This window comes from Zophobas morio, unplaced genomic scaffold, assembly GCF_036711695.1.
Source record: "Zophobas morio isolate AGI-343-1 ecotype UQ-CSIRO unplaced genomic scaffold, CSIRO_AGI_Zmor_V1 ptg000016l, whole genome shotgun sequence".
Lineage (NCBI taxonomy): Eukaryota > Metazoa > Arthropoda > Insecta > Coleoptera > Tenebrionidae > Zophobas > Zophobas morio.
Window position 1 is genome coordinate 1,297,690 of NW_026972121.1, and position 27,158 is coordinate 1,324,847.

The 27,158-nt window shown below is 27.2% G+C and overlaps 2 protein-coding genes across 3 annotated transcripts; one reads left to right on the forward strand and one right to left on the reverse strand.

The window, feature by feature from the left end:
* LOC135129498 (xaa-Pro aminopeptidase 3) lies at nucleotides 1-12,652 on the forward strand. Of its 2 annotated transcripts, XM_064056660.1 has the most exons (9): nucleotides 1-236; nucleotides 282-514; nucleotides 560-879; nucleotides 937-1,145; nucleotides 1,190-1,360; nucleotides 6,405-6,646; nucleotides 6,694-6,814; nucleotides 6,866-7,052; nucleotides 12,205-12,652. In XM_064056660.1, exons 1-8 carry the CDS (start codon nucleotides 188-190, stop codon nucleotides 7,033-7,035), a joined length of 1,515 nt encoding a protein of 504 aa, XP_063912730.1. In that variant the 5' UTR covers nucleotides 1-187; the 3' UTR covers nucleotides 7,036-7,052; nucleotides 12,205-12,652. The 2 variants fall into 2 exon arrangements, with proteins under 2 accessions (XP_063912730.1, XP_063912729.1); XM_064056659.1 differs by lacking the exon at nucleotides 12,205-12,652 and having other exon boundaries at nucleotides 6,866-7,143.
* LOC135129497 (amidophosphoribosyltransferase-like) lies at nucleotides 7,139-27,072 on the reverse strand. Its single transcript, XM_064056658.1, has 6 exons — nucleotides 26,970-27,072; nucleotides 26,100-26,321; nucleotides 17,983-18,503; nucleotides 17,453-17,926; nucleotides 7,562-7,798; nucleotides 7,139-7,509 (listed from the first exon to the last, which is right to left on the reverse strand). The coding sequence occupies exons 2-6, from the start codon at nucleotides 26,309-26,311 to the stop codon at nucleotides 7,355-7,357; spliced, it is 1,599 nt and encodes a 532-aa protein (XP_063912728.1). The 5' UTR covers nucleotides 26,312-26,321; nucleotides 26,970-27,072; the 3' UTR covers nucleotides 7,139-7,354.
* Nucleotides 27,073-27,158: the final 86 nt, after the last annotated feature.

The window sequence follows — 27,158 nt, forward strand, 5'->3', positions numbered from 1 at the left end:
TGAAACATATTTCAACTAGATTACCACTGATTACTATTTTAATTATTATAAAAGTGTGATAGTTGTTCAGTGTAAATCCGACTCGACAGCTACATGTCAAATGACATCCAGTCTGCACACCTAACCTCACTTTTAAAAATTTCAGTTACAACCCCCTTTTTTTTAATAAAAAAATCTGTGATCAACCATGTTCGCCACAAAAAAGAAACTCATATTTAATATTTTCCACAAATCAGGTACCTATTCTTTCACATTCCGCACCCCCTAACCTCACTTTCCAGATGTCTTCCGACCCTATTGCCAAAAAGCAACGAAAGGCAAATACCAGCTCAATAAAAAATTCGCCACGAAAACCTACGGACAACCCACCCACGAAACGCACCCCCAGTTGGTAAAAAAAGACGAAATCACCCCCTTTGTAAAAAAAAGCGAGTTTGAAAATCGCAGGCACAAACTGATCGAGCAAATCGCGACCTACGTGCGTGAGCGTAACCCAGAAATAAAACAACACTTGGTGCGTTTTTTCACCCCCGAAATTCTCTCTACTACGTGATTACAGGTCGTTATTCCATCAGCCTCGAAGCAGTACATGTCGGATAAAATCCCGTACTTTTTTCGCCAGAACTCTGACTTTCTGTATTTGACGGGGTGTTTGGAGCCCGATAGTTGTTTGGTGTTGACAGCCACGGACACTCCGAGTCAACACTGCTCGGTGCTGTTTATGCGGAGAAAAGACGACCACTCGGAACTGTGGGACGGGCCGAGGACGGGGCCCGATTGTGCCCCGAATTTGTTCGGAGTCGATCAGAGTCTGCCGGCTGATGAACTCGAAAATTACCTGCAGTCGTACGTGCGTTCCAACAAAACTTCCACTCTCTGGTAATTAAAAAGACAGACGTTTTTTTTTTTTTTTTGTAAAAATGAGTGTTTGTGCAGGTATGATTATATGAACCCCGTTCAGACCGAGGTGCACAAAATCATGTGCGACTATCTCAACTACATGGGGAAGAAGATGTGGGAATCGCCCAAGGTTTTTGTGCATAGGCAGAGGTTGATTAAAAGTCCGGCTGAGATAGCGTTGATGCAGAAGTCGTGCGACGTGGCTTCGGAAGCCATCGTGAGAACCATTCAAGCGTCTTATCCGGGTAAGTATTTTTAAAGAAATGTGCGATTTGTGAGTTCTTGCTAGGTATCAACGAGAGCCAGATTTTTGCCAAAGTGGACTACGAATGTCGGGTGCAGGGGGCTGAGTATTTGGCGTATCCACCAGTGGTGGCAGGGGGCAGCAGGGCCAATATTATTCACTACATTAACAACAACCAGGTGGTGCAGAACGGAGACATGGTATTGATGGATGCAGGTAGGTGTATTGTTGGTTGCCTACTTAATTAAAAAATAACATTCAAAATTATTTGAAAAGTTTCTCGATTTTAGGTCACAATTTTTGGTTTCTTTATTTCCTTTATTTTTTTGTTGTTTCTTTCGATTTACAATTTTTTATTTATTCAAATTGTTCAAGTTTTCAGGCTTTGATTTTTCAATTCCGTGATTTTGCACGTTTAAAATTTTTCAATTTGCAGTTTTTGGATTTCCAGTCTTCCAATTTTTCAATTTCTTTCATTTTCAATATTTTGATTTTCAAGTTTTTCAATTTTTAATCTTTCAATTTTTTAAATTTTCGTTTCTTCAAATTTTCATGTTTGATTTTCACTTTTGACATTTTTCAAGTTTTTATTATACACTTTTTTGTTTTTTTATTTTTGATTTTTCAGTTTTACAGTTTCTTGACTTCTAAATTTTTCAATTTTTCGAGTTGCAATTTTTTAATTTAGCAATTTTTCGATATTACAGTTTCTCATTTTTCGATTTTTCACATTCTCAGTTTTTAATTTTTGTCATTTTCCCGATTTTTTTAATTCTCATTTTCTCGATTTTATTTCACAAATTTTCATTTTTTCAATTCCTTTATTTCTGGTTGTTTCTTTCGATTTTTCAATTTTTCGTTTCTTCAATTTTTCGAATTTTCAGTTTCTCAATTTTTCGTTTCCAGTTTTTCATGTTCCCGATTTTTATTTTTCAATGTGGGAATTTTTAATTTTTATTTTCTCGATTTATATCACAATTGTCCGTTTTTCCATTTCCTTTATTTTCTGTTTTTTTTTTGATTTTACAATTTTTCATGTGTTCAATTTTTCAAATTTTCAGGCTTTGAATTTTCAGTTCGTCCATTTTTCAATTTTTAAATTTTTCACTTTGCAGTTTTTGTATTTCCAGTTTTCCGATTTTCCAATTTCTTTAATTTCCAATATTTCCATTTCATAATACATATTTCATTTTTTTTTCACTTTTTCGATTTTTATGATTTTTCAAGTTTTCATTTTGTAATTTTTCGTTTTTTATTTTTGATTTTTCAATTTTACAGTTTCTTGACTTCCAAAATTTTCAATTTTTTGTTCCTTCAATTTTTCGGTTTGCATCAGTTTTTCAATTTGGCAATTTTTCAATATTACAGTTTTTCATTTTTCGATTTTTCAGTTTCTCAATTTTTAATTTTTTCCTTTTCCAATTTTTTTGTTCCGATTTTTATTTTTCAATTTCCCGATTTTTTAATTGTCACTTTTTCGATTTTATATCACAATTTTTCGATTTTATATTACAATTTTTCGTTTTTTCATTTCCTTTATTTTTTGTTGTTTCTTTCGATTTTCCAATTTTTTATTTATTCAATTTTTCAAATTTTCAGGCTTGTATTTTTCAATTTCATGATTTTCCACGTTTAAAATTTTTCAATTTCCAGTTTTTGGATTTCCAGTCTTCCAATTTTTCAATTTCTTTAATTTTCAATATTTTGATTTTACAATACATATTTCTTTTTTTTTTTATTTTTCACTTTTTCGAATTTCAACTTTTTCAATTTTTAATCTTTAGATTTTTCAAATTTTCATGTTTAATTTTCACTTTTGACATTTTTTATTTTTGATTTTTCAATTTTACAGTTTCTTGACTTCTAAATTTTTCAATTTTTCGAGTTGCAATTTTTTTATTTTGCAATTTTTCGATATTACAGTTTCTCATTTTTCGATTTTTCACATTCTCAGTTTTTAATTTTTGTCATTTTCAATTTTTCGTTTCCTCAATTTTTCAAGTTCTCGATTTTTATTTTTCATTTTCCCGATTTTTTTAATTTTCATTTTCTCGATTTTATTTCACAAATTTTCATTTTTTCAATTCCTTTATTTCTTGTTGTTTCTTTCGATTTTTCAATTTTTCGAATTTTCAGTTTCTCAATTTTTTGTTTCCACACTTTTTCATGTTCCCGATTTTTATTTTTCAATGTGGCGAATTTTTAATTTTTATTTTCTCGATTTATATCACAATTGTCCGTTTTTTCATTTCCTTTATTTTCTGTGTTTTTTTTTCGATTTTACAATTTTTTATGTGTTCAATTTTTCAAATTTTCAGGCTTTGAATTTTCAGTTCGTCCATTTTTCAATTTTTAAATTTTTCACTTTGCAGTTTTTGGATTTCCAGTCTTCCGATTTTCCAGTTTCTTTAATTTTCAATATTTCTATTTCATAATACATATTTCTTTTTTTTATTTTTCACTTTTTCGATTGTTAAGATTTTTCAATTTTACAATTTCTCGACTTCCAAAATTTTCAATTTTTCGATATTACAGTTTCTCATTTTTCGATTTTTCACATTCGCAGTTTTTAATTTTTGTCATTTTCAATTTTCCGTTGCCTCAATTTTTCATGTTCTCGATTTTTATTTTTCATTTTCCCGATTTTTTTAATTTTCATTTTTTCGATTTTGTCACAAATTTTCATTTTTTTAATTCATTTATTTCTCGTTTCTTTCGATTTTTCAATTTTTCAAATTTTCAGGCTTTGAATTTTCAGTTCATCCATTTTTCAATTTTTAAATTTTTCGCTTTGCAGTTTTTGGATTTCCAGTCTTCCGATTTTCCAATTTCTTTCATTTTCAATTTTTCTATTTCGTAATACATATTTCTTTTTTTTTTATTTTTCACTTTTTGGATTCTTAAGATTTTTCAAGTTTTCATTTTGTAATTTTTCGTTTTTTATTTTTGATTTTTCAATTTTCCATCTTCTCGACTTCCAAAATTTTCAATTTTTCGTTCCTTCAATTATTCGGTTTGCGCCAGTTTTTCAATTTGACAATTTTTCCCTTTTCCAATTTTTTTATTTCCGATTTTTATTTTTCATTTTACCGATTTTTTAATTTTCACTTTTTCGTAGCAGGTACTAGCCCCACCCACCCACCCTCTTTTCTTAGAGGCTATGTCATGTGCCAAAATCGATTACAATTCATCGATTTTCCAATTTTTAAATTTTTCAGTTTGCAGTTTTTGGGTTTCCACCCCGTTTTTACTTTTTGGATTTTCAATTTTTCGTTAAACTTTAGATTTTTCAAATTTTCGACAGTTTTATACTTCGATTTCTTAATTATTTTTCAACTTCTATATTTTAATTTTTCTTTTTTAAAATTTTTCAATTTTTTTTATTTCTCGATTTATCGAATTCAGATGATTGGATGTTTCGATTTTTCAGTTATCCGGTTTTTCAATTTTTTTTTAATTCTGGAGTTTCGATTTGTCGATTTTTCAGTTTTTCGATTTTTAATTTTTTGGTTTTCGAATTTTTCTTTTTTGATTCATTAATGTTTGGATTTCTCCATTTTTCAATTTTGCGATATTTCAATTGTTCAATGTTTTAAATTTTAGATTTTTAGATTTCTGGGTTTTTTGATTTTCCAGTTCTTCAGGATTTCTATTTTCCAATTTTTTAAATTTTGACGTTCCTAAATTTTCAGTTTCCCGATGTTTCAATTAATATTTTTTTTTTATTTTCCCGTTTCTCGAATTCGCAATTTCCATTTTTCAGTTCTTCAATTCTTCAATTTTTGGATTTTTTGGTTGGCTAATTTTTTAATTTCTCAATTTTGGATATTTGTTTCAGTTTTGGGATTTTTCAATATTTCTATTTTTCGACTTTTCGATTTTTAATTTTTTGAGAAACCGAAATAGGCCAAAATCGAAAAATCGAAAAGTTAAAAATTGAACAATTTATAAATTGAGAAACCGACAATCAAAATATCGAAAAATCCAAATCTCGATAAATCGAGAAATCAAAAAACAAAAAGTTAAAAGTTGAAAAATTGGAAAAGCGGAAAAATAAAAAAACGAAAAAATGGAAAACTGGAAAAACTGAGAAACTGAACTAGGCCAAAATACAAAATTGAAAAACTGATAAATCGAAAACCTGAACAATCAAATCTCGATAAATCGGGAATGAAAAATTAACAAATCGAAAAATTGAAAAACAGAACATCTAAAACCAGGAAGTCGAAAAAACGAAAGATTAAGAAATATTGAAAAATTAAAATATCAAAAGATTGAAGAATCTAAAATTTAAAAATCGAAAAAGTAAAAAGATAGACACATCCAAAAATCTAGAAGTCAAAAATAGAAAAGCCGAAGAATTGAAATATTGATAAATCCGAAAACTGAAATATCTAAAAACTGAAAAATCTATAAATCAAAAAAGTGAAGTCGAAAAATAGAAACCTTAAAAAATCGAAAAATTGAAAAACCAAAAACCTGAAAAATCAAAAAATTAAAGAACTGAAGAACAGGAAAATCGAAACGTTCGAAGGTCAAGATGTGGGAAAATCAAAACATCGATTAATTGAAAAATCGAAAAATTGAGAGTATGAAAGCCAAATTTGAAAAATTAAAAACTCGAAAATTTTACACAATGACACTTGAAAAACAGAAAATCTAAACCCGGGAAGTCGAAAAATCGATAGATTAAGAAATCAAAACATTTGAAAAATTCGAAAACATGAAAAACGGAACAGTTGTAGGATTTTTCAATATTTCTATTTTTGGACTTTTCGATTTTTAATTTTTTGGATTTTCGGTTTTCCGTTTTTTAAACTTTAGATTTTTCAATTTTCGACTGTTTTATATATATTTTGATTTCTGAATTTTTCTATTTTTCAGTTCTTGTATATTTTAATTTTTCTTTTTTTCGAATTTTTTATTTTTCGATTTTTCAATTTTTCGGCTTTTCGATTTTTGAATTATCCGATTTTTCAATTTTCCAATTTTTTTAATTTTTAAGTTTTGATGTTTCTAAATTTTCAGTTTTCGGATTTCCAATTAATCTGTTTTCTGATTTTCCGATTTTCGACTTGCCAAGGTTTCGACTTTTCAGTTTTTCAGTTCCTCAATTTTTATTAGAACGTTGACACACAGCCACTTGATTCGCGTCAAAATCCAGGAATTTTTATTTCCTTAGTGTGGTACCAACAAATCAAGATACCATTTTTAAAACTGTGTCATATTCACATATTTTTCCAATTACTATTAATTTCAGGCTGCGAATTGCATGGTTATTCCAGCGACATAACCCGAACCTGGCCCATCAATGGTAAGTTCAGCCCCCATCAAAGAGAAGTGTACGAGGTGGTCCTCGACGTCCAGAAACAACTGATCAAAGAGTGTGAAACCTTCCCCACTTTGGACAGTCTTTTTGACACAATGTGTGCCCTTTTGGGTAAAGGGTTACAGCAAATCGGATTAATCCCGAAAATACTGACCAGTCAAGCTTTAATTAAAGTACGTTTGAGTGACGTTTGCGCTTTTTCTAATTTTTTGTTCGCTAGGCGGCGTATCAGTTCTGCCCCCACCATGTGTCGCATTATTTGGGGATGGACGTCCACGACACACCCCTGATTACCAGGAATATAAAAGTACGACCAGGGATGGTTGTCACGGTTGAACCAGGTATAGGGTTTTTGTGTTTGATTTAGTTTAAATTGGAATTTTGGTTGGTAGGGGTGTATATCAATAACAAGCAAACACAGTTACCGAAGGAGTACCAAGGTCTGGGTATTCGGATAGAAGACGATGTTTTAATAACGGAAGATGGACCAGTTGTGTTGACGCGGAATTGCCCCAAGGAGGTGACAGATATTGAACACATAGCAGGGCATGAGCGGTCATGATATCGGGTGTCTTTAAGGTAATCCTTGTCCATTGTCTGTATATACTGACTTGTAAATATGTACTGTTTACCTGACGTTACGATTTTAAGTAAAAGTGTTCAAACTGCATTCAAACTATATTTTTAAAAACCCACTTTCATTCATAATCGGTTTTAGTGTGGTCAACTAACAAACCTAAACTACATATATAATCACATTTTCATATTTTTTTTAACGAAAATATAGGGAATGTTTGTATCACGTCATAAATAAATCGGTGTGGACCACCTCAAGCTCAACGAGATTCTTATTTAACGCCCTCTTCCGGCGGCGGGTCGATTTACCAATCCAGGTCTTTGTGGGGTTCGCCTCCGGGGTATTCGCCCGTGAGACACGCAGTGCAGTGGCCCACTTTGTGCGGATTTTTGGTCTTGATGTCTGATCTGACGGCCTTCACTAAGCCTTCTACGCTTAAATATTTCAGGCTGTTGGCACCTAGACAACGAGAGTGATAATCTTGGGGGTGATTTAATGTGGGGGTACGTACCAACATGAACTGCTAGTTCGTCTGGGTTGAGTTTATTAGCGATGAGTTCTTCTCTGGTAGGGATGTTTATGCCCATGTAGCATGGGTAGAGTAGTGGTGGACTGGCTACCCTGATGTGGACTTCTTTGGCACCAGCGTTTCGGAGCAGTTTGATGATGGGGCCGATGGTGTTGCCGCGGACGATCGAGTCGTCGATGAGGAGGACGCGTTTGCCTTTAACGCTGCCAGACAAAGCGCCTGAAACAATATAAGAGTAAATTATTAATTAATAATATTAATATAATTTTAATTGTTTTATTTTTTATTTTTTTATTGTTGTGATTTTTTAAGCTTTTCTTTTTTCAATTTTTGGATTTTTCAATTTTTCGACTTTTCTATTCTTGGATTTTTTATTCTTCTTTTCTTTAATTTTTGCTTTTCCAGTTTTTATTTTAAATATGTAATAATAATTTTAATGTGAAAAATTTTTCACTTTTTCAATTTTACGATTTTAGAATTTTTCCATTTGCTATCATTATTGGACTTTTTCATTTGTTCGACTTTTCAATGTTTTGATTTTTAATTTTTCAATTCTTCATTTCTTCAGATTTTCGATTTGCAATTTTTCGTTTCTGTATTTTATTTGCAAATTGCTTGATTTTTCCCATATTTCGGTTTTTCAGTGTACTGACTTTATAATTTTTCCTTTTTTTTGAGTGTGAAATTTTGTAAAGTAATTTTTTTTTTAATTTTGTCGCTTTTTCAACTTTTAGATTTTTTAATTTTTCGTTATTTCAATTTTGATTTTTTCAGTTTTTCGTTTCTTCGATTTTTCAGTTTTTCATTTTTTTGTTTTTTCCATTTTTTTATTTCTCCAGTTTTCAAATTGCAATTGTTTTTCATTTTTTCCCGTTTTTCGTTTCCGTTATTATTTATTATTTTTTCAATTTAAGTTTTTCATTTTTTTTTGTTTTTTCTATTTTAGGACATGCAGCTCTTCGAATTTTCGTTTTTAAATTTTTCAGTTCTTCAATTTTTCAATTCGCAATTTTTCGTTTCGGTTTTTTTTAGTTGCTTTATTTTTCCAATATTTCGGTTTTGTATTTTTTTTATTTTTCTTTTTTTTTAATATGAATTTTGTAGGGATGTACCGGTCGGATAAGCCGACTGTTCGGCCGTTTTTCATCGTCGGCTGCAGTCGACGACTAGTCGGCTAAACAGCCGATCGGTCAGCTTTTTTTATTAAAATTAAAATAGTATATAAAACAATTAAACCCGGTTTACAGAACCTCAATTAAAAATTTAATTGCGATTTAATTTTTAACCCCGCGTTAAAGTATCATGTGACCGACTCTACGCAAATCAGACGTCACTAATGTCCTTGTTAAATGCGCGATCAACTTAAACTCAGTTAAAATATTGTATAAACTGGCCCTAAATTGTGTTATTCTTTATTTTTGTACTGAGCTACTAAAAAAAATTAAATGTTAAAATTATCCAAATAAATTTAACACATTTTTTGGAAAACAAAGGAACTTTAGACTTCGATTTTTCGAATTGCGATTTTTCCGTTTTTAATTATTTGTTTGTTAAATTTTTAAGATTTTGTAATTTTTCGATTTTTTTTTAATTTCCCCAGTTTTCAATTTGTATTTTTTTAATTTTATGATTCTTGAATTTTTCATTTCTTTAAATTTTCGATTTGCAATTGTTCGTTTGCGTTTTCTTATTTCCTTTATGTTTACAATTTTTAGATTTTTTAAGGTTCCGATTTTATTACACCTATTTTTTATTTTTTCAATTTTTCGGTTTTGTATTTTTTTTAATAATTTTTCTTTTTTTTTATTGAGAATTTTTTAATTTTCCGATTTTTCAATTTTGATTCTTTTTTCAGTTTTTCATTTCTTCGATTTTTCGAATTGCGATTTTTCCGTTTTTAATTTATTTGTTTATTAAATTTTTTGATTTTGTAATTTTTCTATTTTTTTTTTAATTTCTCCAGTTTTCAGTTTGTAATTTGTTAATTTTGATTCTTCAATTTTTCATTTCTTCAAATTTTCGATTTGCAATTTTTCGTTTCCGTTTTTCTTTCCTTTATTTTTACAATTTTTTTATTTTTAAGTTTCCTATTTATTATTTTTTATTTTTTCAAATTCAGTTTTTCATTTTTTTTTGCTATTTTAGGACATGACTTTGAATTTTCGTTTTTAAATTTTTCAGTTTTTAGATTTTCCAACTTTTGGATGTTTCAATTATTAGAGTTTTCAATTTTACGATTTGCAGTTTTACGAGTTCTTAATTTTTCAATTTTTCAATTCGCAATTTTTCGTGTCGGTTTTTTAATTGCTTTATTTTTCCAATATTTCAGTTTTGTATTTTTTTTAAATAATTTTTTATTGTTAAACTTCTCAGTTTTTCAACTTTTAGATTTTTTAATTTTTCGCTTTTTCAATTTAGAGTTTGTTTTTCAGATTTTTCAAATTGCGATTTTTCAGTTTTTTGTTTTTTATTTGTTAAATTTTTCGATTTTGCAATTTTTCGATTTTTTTTTACTTTCCAGTTTTCAATTTGAATTTTTTTAATTTTATGATTCTTGAATTTTTCATTTCTTCAGATTTTCGATTTTCTTTATTTTTACAATTTTTACATTTTTAAGGTTCCGATTTTATTATTTTTTATTTTTGCAATTTCAGTTTTTCTTTTATTTTGTTTTTTCAATTTTACGACATGCAGCACTTCGAATTTTCGTTTTTAAATTTTTCAGTTTTTAGATTTTCCAACTTTTGGATGTTTCAGTTATTAGAGTTTGCAATTTTACGAGTTAATAAAATTTCGATTTTTCAATTTCATTGAAATTGAAAAAATGCAAAAATGCAATAAAATCGGAACCTTGAAAAATCGAAAAATTGTAAAAATAAAGAAAATAAAAAAACGGAAATTCGTTTCGATTTTTTGTTTGCTATACCTTTCCAGTATTTCGTCAATGTGAATTTTTTTAATGCTTTGGTTTTTAAAATTTTCAGTTTTTCAACTTTTAGATTTAATTTTTTGTTTCTTCAATTTTGATTTTTTCAGTTTTTCGTTTCTTCGATTTTTCAGTTTTTCGTTTCCTTTGTTTAATTTTTATATTTTGCATTTTTTTATTTTTTTAAAGTGCTCCAGTTTTCAATTGGTAATTTTTTAATTTTTCTATTCTTGAATTTTTCATTTCTTCAAATTTTCGTTTCCCTTTTTTATTTTCCTTATTTTTACAATTTTTCAATTTTACGACATGCAACTCTTCGAGTTTTCATTTTTAAATTTTTCAGTTTTTCGACTTTTATATTTTTTAATTTTTCGCTTTTTCAATTTAGAGTTTGTTTTTCAGATTTTTCGAATTGCGATTTTTCAGTTTTTTGTTTTTTATTTGTTAAATTTTTCGATTTTGCAATTTTTCGATTTTTTTTTACTTTCCAGTTTTCAATTTGAATTTTTTTAATTTTATGATTCTTGAATTTTTCATTTCTTCAGATTTTCGATTTTCTTTATTTTTACAATTTTTACATTTTTAAGGTTCCGATTTTATTATTTTTTATTTTTGCAATTTCAGTTTTTCTTTTATTTTGTTTTTTCAATTTTACGACATGCAGCACTTCGAATTTTCGTTTTTAAATTTTTCAGTTTTTAGATTTTCCAACTTTTGGATGTTTCAGTTATTAGAGTTTGCAATTTTACGAGTTAATAAAATTTCGATTTTTCAATTTCATTGAAATTGAAAAAATGCAAAAATGCAATAAAATCGGAACCTTGAAAAATCGAAAAATTGTAAAAATAAAGAAAATAAAAAAACGGAAATTCGTTTCGATTTTTTGTTTGCTATACCTTTCCAGTATTTCGTCAATGTGAATTTTTTTAATGCTTTGGTTTTTAAAATTTTCAGTTTTTCAACTTTTAGATTTAATTTTTTGTTTCTTCAATTTTGATTTTTTCAGTTTTTCGTTTCTTCGATTTTTCAGTTTTTCGTTTCCTTTGTTTAATTTTTATATTTTGCATTTTTTTATTTTTTTAAAGTGCTCCAGTTTTCAATTGGTAATTTTTTAATTTTTCTATTCTTGAATTTTTCATTTCTTCAAATTTTCGTTTCCCTTTTTTATTTTCCTTATTTTTACAATTTTTCAATTTTACGACATGCAACTCTTCGAGTTTTCATTTTTAAATTTTTCAGTTTTTCGACTTTTATATTTTTTAATTTTTCTCTTTTTCAATTTTGACTTTTTTCATTTTTTCGGTTTTTAGTTTTTCGATTTTTTTTTATTTCCTTTATTTTTACAATTTTTAGATTTTTTAAGGTTTCGATTTTATTATTTTTAATTTTTTCAATTTTTAATTTTTTTGGTTTTTTCAATTTTACGACATGCAACTCTTCGAACATTCGTTTTTAAATTTTTCAGTTTTTAGATTTTCCAACTTTTGGATGTTTCAATTATTAGAGTTTGCAATTTTACGAGTTTTTAATTTTTAGATTTTTCAATTTTTCAGGTCTTCAATTTTTCAATTTGCAAATTTTTCGTTTCGGTTTTTTTTTTTATTATTTTTCCAATATTTGATTTTATAATTTTTCTTTTTTTCAATGTGATTTTTTTAATGTTTAGATTTTTCAATTTTTCGATTTTACAACTTTGTAGCGCGATCAGTACCCCTAGCGCCCTCTGTCACGCCCACGCACCACCACTACCCTGCCGCAGCACCCCGGTACTCGCTCGCTCCCTTACCAGAGGGCGGTGCGCCCTTTCACTCCCACGCGACGCATTTCTAGCCGCCTTTACATAGGACCCGAGCGGCCAGATTCGGCAAGTTTTTCCATCTGCGAACTTCACAGCTCATTTGCGTATCACCTTGCATCCGAGGGGTCTTGGAGGTCCAAATCGAGTAGTAAGTCGGCTTGAGTATCAGCGGCGTATCCGAGGGGTCCCGCAGGTCCGGCCGTGGAAAAACGCTCCGGGTGTTCGCGAGTGTACGAGTTATCAGGACTGTTCGTCCGCGGAGTGACCATTTTTAAGAACTCGTGTAACCAGTCTATGTCTATGCAGTGTATATACTATGTTTTGTTGAATAAAGTTTTTACGGAATAAACCACGTGTTATAACTTTTAGATTTTTGAATTTTTCGCTTTTTCACTTTTCCATTTTTTTGTTTGTTAAATTTTTATATTTTGCAATTTTTTGTTTTTTTTTATTTCTCCAGTTTTCAATTTGTAATTTTTTAATTTTTCGATTCTTGAATTTTTCACTTCTTCAAATTTTCGATGTGCGGTCGAAAAATTGCAATTGAAAAAGTTGAAATTGAAAAAATGAAAAATAATTAAATCGGAACCTTAAAAAACCGAAAAATTGTAAAAATAAAGAAAATAACTTTTTGTTTCTTCAATTTTGATTTTTTCAGTTTTTCGTTTCTTCGATTTTTCAGTTTTTCATATTCTTTGTTTAATTTTTATATTTTGCAATTTTTTGATTTTTTTACAGTGCTCCAGTTTTCAGTTTGTAATTTTTTAATTTTTCTATTCTTGAATTTTTCATTTCTTCAAATTTTCGTTTCCGTTTTTTATTTTCTTTATTCTTTCAATTTGTCCATCTTCCAATGTTCTTCGACTATACAATTTTGACGATTCTATAATTTTTCGACTTTACACTTTTTGGGTTTTCCAATTTTTCGATTCATTCATTTTTAGTTTTTCAATGTTTTAATTTTCCATTTCTTCAGTTCTTCGATTTGCAGTTTTTCAATTTTACACTTTTTCGATTTTTAATTTGTCGGTTTTTCAACTTTTCGAATAAAAATATGGAAAAATTGCACAATTGTAAAAGTGAAAAATAAAGAATAAAAAAACGAAAAAATTAGAAAATGAAAACTTCGAAAAATCCAAATATTAGAAAATCAGATAAGTGGAAATCCAAAAATCGCAAATTGAATAATATTGAAATTAAGGAATTGAAAAATCAGAGATTGAAAATATGAAAAATTGAATAAATGAAAAATTATAAAATCAAAAGAATCATTGAAAAAATAAAGTACATAAATGAAAAAACGAAAAATTGTGAGATAAAACGGGAAACTAAAAATGCAAAATCAGGAAAAGTGAAAAATAAAAATCAAGAATTTGAAAAATTGTAATACCAAAAAAAATTGCAAAATTGAAAAATTTAGAAGTCAAAATTGACAAAACGAAAAATTGTAAAATTCAGATTTTCGATTTTTTAATTTTTCGGGTTTTCAAATTTAAATTTTTCAGTCTTACCATTTTTCAACTTTTGAATTTTTTAATTTTTAGATTTTGTAATTTCCCGATTTAAGTTCTCGAGTTTCCAATTTTTAATTTTTCAATTTTTCGTTTCGGATTTTTATTTTCTCATTTTTTCAATTATTCGATTTTTCAAAGTTCTGATTTCATTATTTTTCTTTTTTTCAATGGGAAATTTTTCCAATCTTGGTCTTTCAATTTTTCTATTAGCAATTTTTCGGTTGTTAATTTTTCGTTTCCTCAATTTTTGATTCACAATTTTTCTAGTTTTCACTTTAAATATTTATAAAATGACAATATTTGTTTTAAATTTTTCACTTTTTTAGTTCTACCATTTCTGATTTTTTCCATTTTTCAATTATTTGATTTTAAAACTTTTATTTATGTATTCCACTTTTCAATTTTTCGATTTTTATTTTTCAAGTTTTCCTTCCTTCAAATTTTCGATATGCAATTTTTCATTTTTAAATTTTTCGGGTTTTCAAGTTTAAATTTTTCAGTTTTTCCATTTTCCAACTGTTGAATTTTTTAATTTTTAGTTTTGCAAAATCCCGATTTAAGTTCTCGAGTTTTCAATTTTTAATTTTTCAATTTTTCGTTTCGGTTTTTTATTCTTATTTTTTCAATTATTCGATTTTTCAATGTTTCTACTTTATAATTTTTTTGTTTTTCCATGTTTAATTTCTCGTTTCATCAATTTTTCGATTTGCAATTTTTCATTTTAAAATTTTTCTGTTTTCGATTTAGAATTTTTCGTTTCAGTTTTGTATTTTCTTTATTTTTTCGATTTTTCGAGTTTCCAAAGTTCTAATTTTATAATTTTTCTTTTTTCAATGGGAAATTTTTTCATTTTTGAACTTTCAATTTTTCTATTGGCAATTTTTCGTTTCAATTTTTGATTTACAATTTTTGTAGTTTCTATTTTAAATATGTATAATACATATATTTTTTTAAATTTTTTAATTTTTCCATTTTTCAATTATTCAATTTTAAAACTTTTCCATTTATTCCACTTCTCCATTTTTCGAATTTTAATTTTTCCGATTTTATGTTTTGTTTTTTAAATTTCAACTTCAATTTTTCACTTTTTCGATTTTTAATTTGTCGATTTTGCAACTATTCGAATCAAAAAATGGAAAAATTGCAAAATTGTAAAAGTCAAAAATAAAGAATAAAAAAACGAAAAAATTAGAAAATGAAAACTTTGAAAAATCCAAATATTTGAATTTGAGAACTTGGAAAATCAGATAAGTGGAAATCCAAAAATTGCAAAATCGAACGATATTAAAATTAAGGAATTGAAAAATCGGAGATTGAAAATATGAAAAATTGAATAAACGAAAAATTATAAAATCAAAAGAATCATTGAAGAAATAAAGTAAATGAAAAAACGAAAAATTGGGAGATAAAATCGGGAAACTAAAAATGAAAAATCAGGAAATTGAAAAATTTAGAAGTCAAAATTGACAAAACGAAAAATTGTAAAATTGAGATTTTTGATTTTTTAATTTTTCGGGTTTTCAAGTTTAAATTTTTCAGTCTTTCCATTTTCCAACTTTTGAATTTTTTTATTTTTTGATTTTGTAATTTTCTGATTTAAGTTCTCGAGTTTTCAGTTTTTAATTTTTCAATTTTTCGTTTCGGTTTTTTATTTTCTTATTTTTTCGTTTATTCAATTTTTCTGTTTCCATGTTATAATTTTTTGTTTTTCCATATTCAATTGTTCATTTCTTTAATTGTTCGATTTGCAATTTTTCAGTTTTTCGATTTACAATTTTTCTTTTTGGTTTTGTATTTTCTTTATTTTTTCAATTTTTTAATTTTTCAGAGTTCTGATGTCATAATTTTTCTTTTTTTCAATGGGAAATTTTTCCAATTTTGGTCATTCAATTTTTCTATCAGCAATTTTTCGGTTGTTAATTTTTCATTTCTTCAATTTTTGATTCACAATTTTTCTGGTTTTCATTTCAAATAAGTATAACATGACAATATTTGTTTTAAATTTTTTGCTTTTTTAATTCTGCGATTTCTGATTTTTTCCATTTTTCAATTATTTGATTTTAAAACTTTTCTATTTATGTATACCACTTTTCAATTTTTCGATTTTTATTTTTCAAGTTTTCCTTTCTTCAAATTTTCGATATGCAATTTTTCATTTTTAAATTTTTTGGGTTTTCAAGTTTCAATTTTTCAGTTTTTCCATTTTCCAACTTTTGAATTTTTTAATTTTTAGATTTTGCAATTTCTCGATTTAAGTTCTCGAGTTTTCAATTTTTCTTTTTGGTTTTGTATTTTCTTTATTTTGTCAATTTTTTGATTTTTCAAAGTTCTGATTTCATAATTTTTCTTTTTTTCAATGGGAAATTTTTCCAATTTTGGTCTTTCAATTTTTCTAATTTTTTTGTTTTTCCATGTTTAATTTCTCGTTTCATCAATTTTTCGATTTGCAATTTTTTATTTTAAAATTTTTCTGTTTTTCGATTTAGAATTTTTCGTTTCGGTTTTGTGTTTTCTTTATTTTTTCGATTTTTCGGGTTTTCAAAGTTCTGATTAGATAATTTATCTTTTTTCAATGGGAAATTTTTAAATTTTTGGACTTTCAATTTTTCTATTAGCAATTTTTCGGTTTTTAATTTTTCGTTTCAATTTTAGATTTACAATTTTTATACTTTCTATTTTAAGTATGTATAATATATATATTTTTTAAATTTTTTAATTTTTACATTTTTCAATTATTTAATTTTAAAACTTTTCCATTTATTCCACTTCTCCATTTTTAGAATTTCAATTTTTCCGATTTTATAATTTCTTGTTTTTTCAATTTCAACTTCAATTTTTGACTTTTTTGATTTTTAATTTGTCGATTTTTCAACTTTTCGAATAAAAAAATGGAAAAATAGCAAAATTGTAAAAGTGAAAATAAATAATAAAAAAGCGAAGAAATTAGAAAATGAAAACTTTGAAAAATCCAAATATTAGAAATCAAGAACTTGGAAAATCAGATAAGTGGAAATCCAAAAATTGCAAAATCGAACCATATTGAAATTAAGAAATTGAAAAATCGGTGATTGAAAATATGAAACTAAAAATGAAAAAATCAGGAAATTAAAAAATAAAAATCAAGAACTTGAAAAATTGAAGAAACGAAAAATTAAAAGTGGAGAAACTGAAAAATCAAAAAATGAAAAATTGTAATATCAAAAATCAAAAACTTTTAGATTTTTTAATTTTTCGCTCTTGCAATTTTGATTTTTTCAGTTTTTCGTTTCTTCGAATTGCGATTTTTCGGTTTTTCGTTTTTTTGTTTGGTAAATTTTCCGATTTTGCAATTTTTCGTTTTTTTTTTAATTCCTCCAGTTTTCAATTTGTAATTTTATGATTCTTGAATTTTTCATTTCTTCAAGTTTTCGATGTGCAGTCGAAAAATGAAAAACTAATATCAAAAAAAAATTGCAAAATTGAAAAATCTGGAAGTCAAGATTTTGACAAATTGAAAAAATTAAAGTTGACAAAACGAAAAATTGTAAAATTCAGATTTTTCGAAAAATTACAAGATTTGATTTTCCATTACAAAATTTTGAGATGACGTCACAAATTTTTGGGATGGGCTAAACGAATAAACTTTTCTCACTCACCAAACTTCTTCGCAATGCTCAGCTGCCTCAGTCGATTACTGGGTTGAATAAACGACCGCCCCACGTACCGGTTCTTGCACAGCACCTCTGAGAAAGAAATCCCGCTCTGTCTCGAGAATCCATGCGCCGCCGCCGTCCCCGACTCCGGCACCGAGCTCACAATGTCCGCCTCCACGGGGTGTTCAATGGCCAGCTGCCGCCCACACTGCATCCGCACCGCGTACACCATCTGCCCCTCGAAGATGCTGTCAGCACGGGCGAAATAAACGTACTCGAAGATACAAAAAGCCTGGATTTTGTTCTCCGGTCGTTCCACTATGTCGATGGTCCGAATTCCGTGCCGAGTCATCTCGATGATCTCCCCTGGGAACACCTCCCGGACGTACTGGGCGCCGATCGACAAGAACCCGCAGGACTCCGACGAGACGACCCAGCCTTCGGCTTCCCTGCTGTCGTCGCAGTCGCCATCCAGAGCTGGAAATTATTATTAACTAGTAGTGAAATCAATAAATAAGAGTGAGGGGGCTTACGTTCGTTCTGGGGCAAGATCTTGCCCAGACACAATGGTCGATTCCCATATGGATCTCGCACGGCGTAGATTTTATTCTTCAGCATGATGACTAGGGAGTAACTAAGGGGCGCCAGCTGCATCAAGTGCTTGATTCTAGCGGGCCAGTCCGGTCCGTTGAGCTCGTCGCCTTCAGGGGGGTTCAAGCACAGAGCCTGAGTTATAAGTTCGCTGTCCGAGTGGGTGGAAAGCCCGACGCCGCGGCCGAGGACCATTTTTCGTAAGCTGTCGCAGTTCACCAGCTCCCCGTTGTGGGCCACGGCGAGGGCGCCGTGTTGGGTGTGCACTACGAAGGGCTGGCAGTTGACTTCTTCGGAGGCGGCGCTCGTGGAGTACCTGGTGTGGCCGATGCCGATGCTTCCCTTCAGCTTGCGGATGGCTTGGTCGTTGAAGATGTTGCTGATTAGACCCATGCCTTTGACGATGTTGAAGTACTTGGAGCATTTGCCCTCGCTGGTGACGATGCCGGCGGATTCTTGACCCCTGGAAACGGTTTAATTACGCAACGCAAAATCGGCGGAATTGGATCTGGGTGTTTATTTTCATTCGTAAAGCTATTAGTTGAAGAGATGGTGGAATCAGCTCGGTGGAATTTTGTTTAATTAGTGAGCGAGAGAATAATATTGTCGTCAGCGAATTTTTGTAATCACGATGTTTGTTTTTTGATGAAGTGACGCTCGATTTTTTTGGAACGCCACAAACGTGCTTTTAATAAACATTAAATAGTTTTTCCGATGGCGTCATCAATTTTTTCAAAGGAATACATATCAGAAAATGTTTGTCTGGATAAACTGTAAAATTACGTTTTTGACTTGAATTTTTCAATTGTTCAAGCTGAATTTAAATTTTTCAGTTTTTCAGTTTTCCAAATTTTGAATTTTCAACTTTTAGATTTTGCAATTTTTCGATTTAAGTTTCCTGAGTTTTCAATTTTTTTTTTGAAATTTGTTAATTTTTGGACTCTCAATTTTTCTAGTTTTCATTTTAAATATGTATAATAGATATAACAGTACAAATATTTTTTTAAATTGTTGAAATTTATATTTTTTTGTTTTTTCATGTTGAATTTTTCGATTTACAATTTTTCATTTTTCAATTTTTCGAGTTAAGTTCCTCGACTTTTCAATTTTTAATTGTTCAATTTTTCGTTTCGGTTTTTTATTTTCTTATTTTTTCATTTATTAGATTTAACAATGTTTCCATGTTATAATTTTTTGTTTTTTCGTGTCCAATTTTTCATTTCTTTAATTTTTCGATTTGCAATTTTTCGGTTTTGTATTTTTTTTTTTCAATGGGAAATTTTTCAAATTTTGGTCTTTCAATTTTTCTATTAGCAATTTTTCGGTTGTTATTTTTTTTTTTTTCCTCAATTTTTGATTCACAATTTTTCTAGTGTTCATTTTAAATATCTATAAAATGACAATATTTGTTTTAAATTTTTCACTTTTTAATTCTACGATTTCTGATTTTTTCCATTTTTCAATTATTTGATTTTAAAGTTTTTCCATTTATGTATTCCACTTTTCAATTTTTCGATTTTTATTTTTCAAGTTTTCCTTTCTTCAAATTTTCGATATGCAATTTTTCATTTTAAAATTTTTAAATTTTTATTTTTCAACTTTTTGATTTTTCAAAGTTCTGATTTCATAATTTTTCTTTTTTTCAATGGAAAATTTTTCAAATTTTGGTCTTTCAATTTTTCTATTAGCAATTTTTCGGTTGTTAATTTTTCGTTTCCTCAATTTTTGTTTCACAATTTTTCTAGTTTTTGTTTTAAATATGTATAAAATGACAATATTTGTTTTAAATTTTTCACTTGTTAATCCTACGATTTCTGATTTTTTCCATTTTTCAATTATTTGATTTTAAAACTTTTCCATTTATGTATTCCACTTTTCAATTTTTGATTTTTATTTTTCAAGTTTTCCTTTCTTCAGATTTTCGATAGGAAATTGTTTAATTTTTTAATTTTTTGATTTTGCAATTTCCTCATTGAAGTTTCTCGAGTTTCCAATTTTTAATTTTTAAATTTTTTCTTTCGGTTTTTTATTTTCTTGTTTTTCGATTTAAGTTTCCTGAGTTTTTAATCTTTCGTTTCAGTTTTTTATTTTATTATGTTTTTCAGTTTTTCGGTTTGCAATTTTTCATTTTAAAATTTTTTAGTTTTTCAATTTTACAACTTTTGAATTTTTAGATTTTGCAATTTTTTTCGATTTGTTTCCTGAGTTTGCAATATTTCGTTTCGGTTTTTATTTTCCTATTTTTTTCAATGTTTCAAATTTATATTTTTTTGTTTTTTCATGTTCAATTTTTCACTTTTTCAACTTTCCAACTTCTGAATTTTTCAGTTTTTCGATTTAGGTTCCTCGAGTTTTCAATTTTTAATTTTTCAATTTTTTGTTTCGGTTTTTTATTTTCTTATTTTTTCCTTTATTCAATTTTTCAATGTTTCTGTCTTATAATTTTTTGTTTTTCCATGTTCAATTGTTCATTTCTTTAATTTTTTGATTTGCAATTTTTCGGTTTTGTATTTTCATTTTTTAAATTTTTTGATTTTTAGTTCTGATGTCATAATTTTTCTTTTTTACAATGGGAAATTTTTCAAATTTTGGTCTTTCAATTTTTCTATTAGCAATTTTTCGGTTGTTAATTTTTCGTTTCCTCAATTTTTGATTCACAATTTTTCTACTTTTCATTATAAATATGTATAAAATGACAATATTTGTTTTAAATTTTTCGCTTTTTTAATTCTACGATTTCTGACTTTTTCATTTTTCAATTATTTGATTTTAAAACTTTTCCATTTATGTATTCCACTTTTCAATTTTCGATTTTTATTTTTCAATTTTTCCTTTCTTCAAATTTTCGGTATGCAATTTTTCGGGTTTTCATGTGTAAATTTTTCAGTTTTTACATTTTCCAACTTTTGAATTTTTTATTTTTAGATTTTGCAATTTCCCGATTTAAGTTTCTTCAGTTTTCAATTTTTCGTTTCGGCTTTTTATTTTCTTAATTTTTCAATTTTTTTTTAATTTTTTGTTTTTCCATGTTTAATTTCTCGTTTGTTCAATTTTTCGATTGGTCGGTTTTTCAAAGTTTTGATTTTATAATTTTTCCTTTTTTCAGTGGGAAATTTTTAAATTTTTGGAGTTTCAATTTTTCTAGATGCAATTTTTCGGTTTGTAAATTTTCGTTTCAGTTTTTGATCTACAATTTTTGTAGTTTGCATTTTAAATATGTATAATACATATAACAATATTTAATAAAATATTTGAATTTTTCCATTTTTCGAATTTTAATTTTTCAATGTTCTGATTTTATAATTTTTTGTTTTTTTAAATTCAACTTCAATTTTTCGTTTTTTCAATTTTTCGATTTCCAAATTTTCTTTTTTTCACTCTTCAATTTTAAGATATGCAACTTTTGTGTTTTTAGATTTTGCAATTTTTCGACTGAAGTTTCCTGAGTTTTTAATCTTTCGTTTCTGTTTTTTATTTTCTTATTTTTTTCAATGTTTCAATTTTATAATTTTTTGTTTTTTTCATGTTTAATTTTTCGATTTGCAATTTTTCAGTTTTCCAACTTTTGAATTTTTCAATTTTTCGATTTAAGCTCCTCGATGTTTTAATTTTTTGTTTTTCCATCTTCAATTTTTCAGTTTTTCGATTTTCCTGCTTTTGGATGTTTCAATTTTCGTTTCAGTTTTGTATTTTCTTCTTTTTTTCAATGGGAAATTTTTCAATTTTTGGACTTTCAATTTTTCAATTAGCAATTTTTCGGGTTTTCGAAGTTCTGATTTTTTAATTTTTCTTTTTTTCAATGGGAAATTTTTACATTTTTGGACTTTCAATTTTTCTATCAGCAATTTTTCGGTTTTTAATTTTTCGTTTCAATTTTTGATTTACAATTTTTGTAGTTTTCATTTTAAATATGTATATGTAATACATATAACAATATTTTAAAAAAATTTTGAATTTTTCCATTTTTCAATTATTTGATTTTAAAACTTTTCCATTTATTCCACTTCTCCATTTTTAGAATTTTAATTTTTTAATGTTCTGATTTTATAATTTTTTGTTTTTTCAATGTCAACTTCAATTTTTCGATTTGAAAATTTTCATTTTTTTACTCTCTTCAATTTTAAGATATGCGACTCTTCGAGTTTTCATTTTAAAATTTTTTAGTTTTTGAATTTCCCAACTTTTGAATTTTTGGGTTTCCTGAGTTTAAAATCTTTCGTTTCTGTTTTTTATTTTCTTATTTTTTTCAGTGTTTCAATTTTATAATTTTTTGTTTTTTCCATGTTCAATTTTTCGATTTATGTTCATCGCGTTTTCAATTTTTCGTTTCGGTTTTTTATTTTCTTATTTTTTCAGTTACTCGATTTTTCAATGTTTCGATGTTTTAATTTTTTGTTTTTCCATCTTCAATTTTTCAGTTTTTCGAGTTTCCTGCTTTTGGATGTTTCAATTTTCGTTTCAGTTTTGTATTTTCTTCTTTTTTTCAATGGGAAATTTTTTAATTTTTGGAGTTTCAATTTTTCTATTAGCAATTTTTCGGTTTTTAATTTTCTCAAATTTTGTATTTACAATTTTTCGAGTTTTCATTTTAAATATGTGTAAAATGACAATATCTGTTTTAAATTTTTTACTTTTTTAATTCTACGATTTCTGATTTTTTCCATTTTTGAATTATTTGATTTTAAAATTTTTACATTTATGTATTCCACTTTTCAATTTTTCATTTTTAAATTTTTCGGGTTTTCAAGTTTAAATTTTTCAATTTTTTCATTTTCCAATTTTTGAATTTTTTAATTTTTGGATTTGCAATTTCCCGATTAAAGTTTCTTGAGTTTTCAATTTTTCAGTTTTTCGTTTCGGTTTATTTTCTTATTTTTTCAATTGTTCGATTTTATAATTTTTTCTTTTTCCATGTTTAATTTTTCGTTTCTTCAATTTTTCGATTTGCAATTTTTCGTTTCGGTTTTGTGTTTTCTTTATTTTTTCAATTTTTCGGGTTTTCAAAGTTCTAATTTTATAATTTTTCTTTTTTCAATGGGAAATTTTTAAATTTTTGGAGTTTTCTATTTTTCTATTAGCAATTTTTCGGTTTTTAATTTTAAATGTGTGTAAAATGACAATATCTGTTTTAAATTTTTCACTTTTTTGATTCTACGATTTCTGATTTTTTCCATTTTTGAATTATTTGATTTTAAAATTTTTACATTTATGTATTCCACTTTTCAATTTTTCGATTTTTATTTTTCAATTTTTCCTTTCTTCAAGTTTTCGATATGCAATTTTTCATTTTTAAATTTTTCGGGTTTCCAAGTTTAAATTTTTCAGTTTTTTCATTTTCCAATTTTTGAATTTTTTAATTTTTGGATTTGCAATTTCCCGATTAAAGTTTCTTGAGTTTTTAATTTTTCAGTTTTTCGTTTCGGTTTATTTTCTTATTTTTTCAATTGTTCGATTTTATAATTTTTTCTTTTTCCATGTTTAATTTCTCGTTTCTTCAATTTTTCGATTTGCAATTTTTCAGTGGGAAATTTTAAATTTTTGGAGTTTCAAGTTTTCTATAAGCAGTTTTTCGTTTCAATTTTTGATTTACGATTTTCGTAGTTTCCATTTTAAATATTGTATATAATACATACAACGATATTTTTTTTAATTTTTTAATTTTTCCATTTTTCAATTATTTGATTTTAAAACTTTTCCATTTATTTCACTTCTCCATTGTTCGAATTTTAATTTTTTAATGTTCTGATTTTATAATTTTTTGTTTTTTCAATGTCAACTTCAATTTTTCGATTTGAAAATTTTCATTTTTTTTACTCTCTTCAATTTTAAGATATGCGACTCTTCGAGTTTTCATTTTAAAATTTTTTAGTTTTTGAATTTCCCAACTTTTGAATTTTTGGGTTTCCTGAGTTTAAAATCTTTCGTTTCTGTTTTTTATTTTCTTATTTTTTTCAGTGTTTCAATTTTATAATTTTTTGTTTTTTCCATGTTCAATTTTTCGATTTATGTTCCTCGCGTTTTCAATTTTTCGTTTCGGTTTTTTATTTTCTTATTTTTTCAGTTACTCGATTTTTCAATGTTTCGATGTTTTAATTTTTTGTTTTTCCATCTTCAATTTTTCAGTTTTTCGAGTTTCCTGCTTTTGGATGTTTCAATTTTCGTTTCAGTTTTGTATTTTCTTCTTTTTTTCAATGGGAAATTTTTTAATTTTTGGAGTTTCAATTTTTCTATTAGCAATTTTTCGGTTTTTAATTTTCTCAAATTTTGTATTTACAATTTTTCGAGTTTTCATTTTAAATATGTGTAAAATGACAATATCTGTTTTAAATTTTTTACTTTTTTAATTCTACGATTTCTGATTTTTTCCATTTTTGAATTATTTGATTTTAAAATTTTTACATTTATGTATTCCACTTTTCAATTTTTCATTTTTAAATTTTTCGGGTTTCCAAGTTTAAATTTTTCAATTTTTTCATTTTCCAATTTTTCAATTTTTTAATTTTTGGATTTGCAATTTCCCGATTAAAGTTTCTTGAGTTTTCAATTTTTCAGTTTTTCGTTTCGGTTTATTTTCTTATTTTTTCAATTGTTCGATTTTATAATTTTTTCTTTTTCCATGTTTAATTTCTCGTTTCTTCAATTTTTCGATTTGCAATTTTTCGTTTCGGTTTTGTGTTTTCTTTATTTTTTCAATTTTTCGGGTTTTCAAAGTTCTGATTTTATAATTTTTCTTTTTTCAATGGGAAATTTTTAAATTTTTGGAATTTTCTATTTTTCTATTAGCAATTTTTCGGTTTTTAATTTTTCGTTTCAATTTTTGATTTCAATTTTTGTAGTTTAAATATTTTTTTTATTTTCCATTTATTCCACTTCTCCATTTTTCGAATTTTAATTTTTCAATGTTCTGATTTTATAATTTTTTTCAATTTCAATAATTTCAACTTCAATTTTTCGTTTTTTCAATTTTTCGATTTGCATATTTTCATTTTTAAATTTTTCAGTTTTTCAGTTTTTCAACTTTTGAATGTTTCCATCTTTCGATTTAAATTTTTTGAGTTTTTAATCTTTAGTTTCATTTTTTTATTTTCTTATTCTTTAAAATGTTTCAGTTTTATAATTTTTTGTTTTTTCATGTTCAGTTTTTCGAGTTTTCAACTTTAAATTTTTCAGTATTTCATTATTCCAACTTTTGAATTTTCAATTTTTGGATTTAAGTTCCTCGAGTTTTCAATTTTTCGATTTTTCAATGTTTCGATGTTTTAATTTTTTGTTTTTCCATGTTCAATTTTTCGTTTCTCTAAATTTTTCTATTTGCAATTTTTCATTTTTAAATTTTTCAGTTTTTCGATTTTCCTACTGTTGGATGGTTCAATTTTTCGTTTCGGTTTTGTATTTTCTTCTTTTTTTCAATGGGAAATTTTTCAATTTTTGGACTTTCAATTTTTGTATTAGCAGTTTTTCGGTTTTTAATTTTCTCAAATTTTTGATTTACAATTTTTCTAGTTTTCATTTTAAATATGTATAAAATGACAGTATTTTTTTAATTTTTCGATTTTTAATTTTTTAATTTTTCCATTCTTCAAATTTTCAGTATGCATTTTTTCGTTTCGGTTTTTTTGTTTTCTTTATTTTTACAATTTTTCGATTTTTCAATGTACCAATTCAGTTTTTGTTTTTGCTTTTCTTTATTTTTTCAATTTTTGATTTGCAATTTTTTAGTTCTATATTTATTATAATTTTTAAAATATTTCCATTTTTCAGTTTTAAAATTAAAAATTGAAAAAGTGCTAAATCGGAAAAAACTATGTATTGAATTACCGAAAATTAAAGAAATCGGATAATTGGAAATCCAAAAATTGCAAAATTTAAAAATTAGAAAATTGACAAATTGAAAAAACTGGAAACTGAATAAACGAAAAATTGTAAAATTGAAAGAAACAGTGAAAAAATGAAAAATTGTGATATAACGCCGAGAAAATGAAAACGAAAACAAGAGATGACGTCACCACTTTTAGGAACCCATACACAATCAATAAAAGCGTTTCGAGTGCGAACTTACCTGTGCTGAAGAGCGACCAACCCCCAACAGATAATCTGCGAGATTTCCAAGGTCGTGGGCCATTCCCCGCACCCGATGGCCCCAAAAACGCCGCACTCGTGCGTCAATCCAGACGTGACGGCGCCCCGATTTTTTCTTTTTTCTATAGCGAAGTTCTGCATTTCGCAGCAAGTTTCGTCATCGGAACCGTGGCTGCAATTTTCGGAGGCCATTCTTGTCGGTCTGCAGATGAAGAAGGAACTGTTAGAAATGAGGCTCGGTCGTGGTGGGGTTTAAGTATTTATTTTTGATGAGAGTAATCAGAGTTTATCAGTCATGGTAAGATAAGTTTGCAGAAAAATAAAGTTTCCTGGGGATTAGGAAGCTGTTGTTAATGGAGAATTTATGGGTTTTAAGAGGTTTATGGCTGTAATTACCAGCGGGTGTCCTTGGTTTGGACTGTCACTAAAACTGTACGAATTTTGAGAAAATTTGAAAAAATACACAAAAGAAGTACAGTGTGCAGCAGATGCATGTATATTTAAAAAAATCTAACTATGTTACTATTCACACAATTAAAAGATCGAGAAGTGACCATGCTGACCCCACGATAACCCCCTTCAAGTCAATTACGAAACAATTTATCGCGTTTCATCACCTCGTGCGTACGTCTTCAACAACATTACTTTACGCAATGGGGCAAACTCTACACGTGACCGTACTTTTCATTTTTCAACCATAAAAAAAGCACCTGTTGGTCCGATTTCGTGTAGGCGCACCTTTACCTGTCCGCGCATCGCCGTCAATGAACTTTGTACACCCCTCGTTCATACAACCAATCAGACGTCGATTAACACTATTTTTTAAATTTAATTTTAAACGCATACTTACAAGGTCCTTCCACGTTCGCGCCTCGCTAATTAAACAATAAACTAGCCCATGATTTATGCGCGTTCTTTTATGCAACCACGTGCTCCAGCCCCCACTCCCGCCATCGCGCGACCACGTGATCGCTTGCAAAATCAGAAAAATACAAAATAATGTAACTTCGGTGATAAAACGTGACGAAACTGATCTATT

Excerpts from the sequence above, each read along its gene's own strand:
- LOC135129497 (XM_064056658.1), bottom strand. The coding sequence starts at position 26,311 with ATGGCCTCCGAAAATTGCAGCCACGGTTCCGATGACGAAACTTGCTGC. Across the intron at positions 18,504-26,099 it reads TTGGTCGCTCTTCAGCACAG|GGGTCAAGAATCCGCCGGCA; the intron begins GTAAGTTCGCAC and ends AACCGTTTCCAG. Across the intron at positions 7,510-7,561 it reads CGAACTAGCAGTTCATGTTG|GTGCCAACAGCCTGAAATAT; the intron begins GTACGTACCCCC and ends CTCGTTGTCTAG.
- LOC135129498 (XM_064056660.1), top strand. The coding sequence starts at position 188 with ATGTTCGCCACAAAAAAGAAACTCATATTTAATATTTTCCACAAATCA. Across the intron at positions 515-559 it reads CAGAAATAAAACAACACTTG|GTCGTTATTCCATCAGCCTC; the intron begins GTGCGTTTTTTC and ends ACGTGATTACAG. Across the intron at positions 6,815-6,865 it reads GGTTGTCACGGTTGAACCAG|GGGTGTATATCAATAACAAG; the intron begins GTATAGGGTTTT and ends TTTGGTTGGTAG.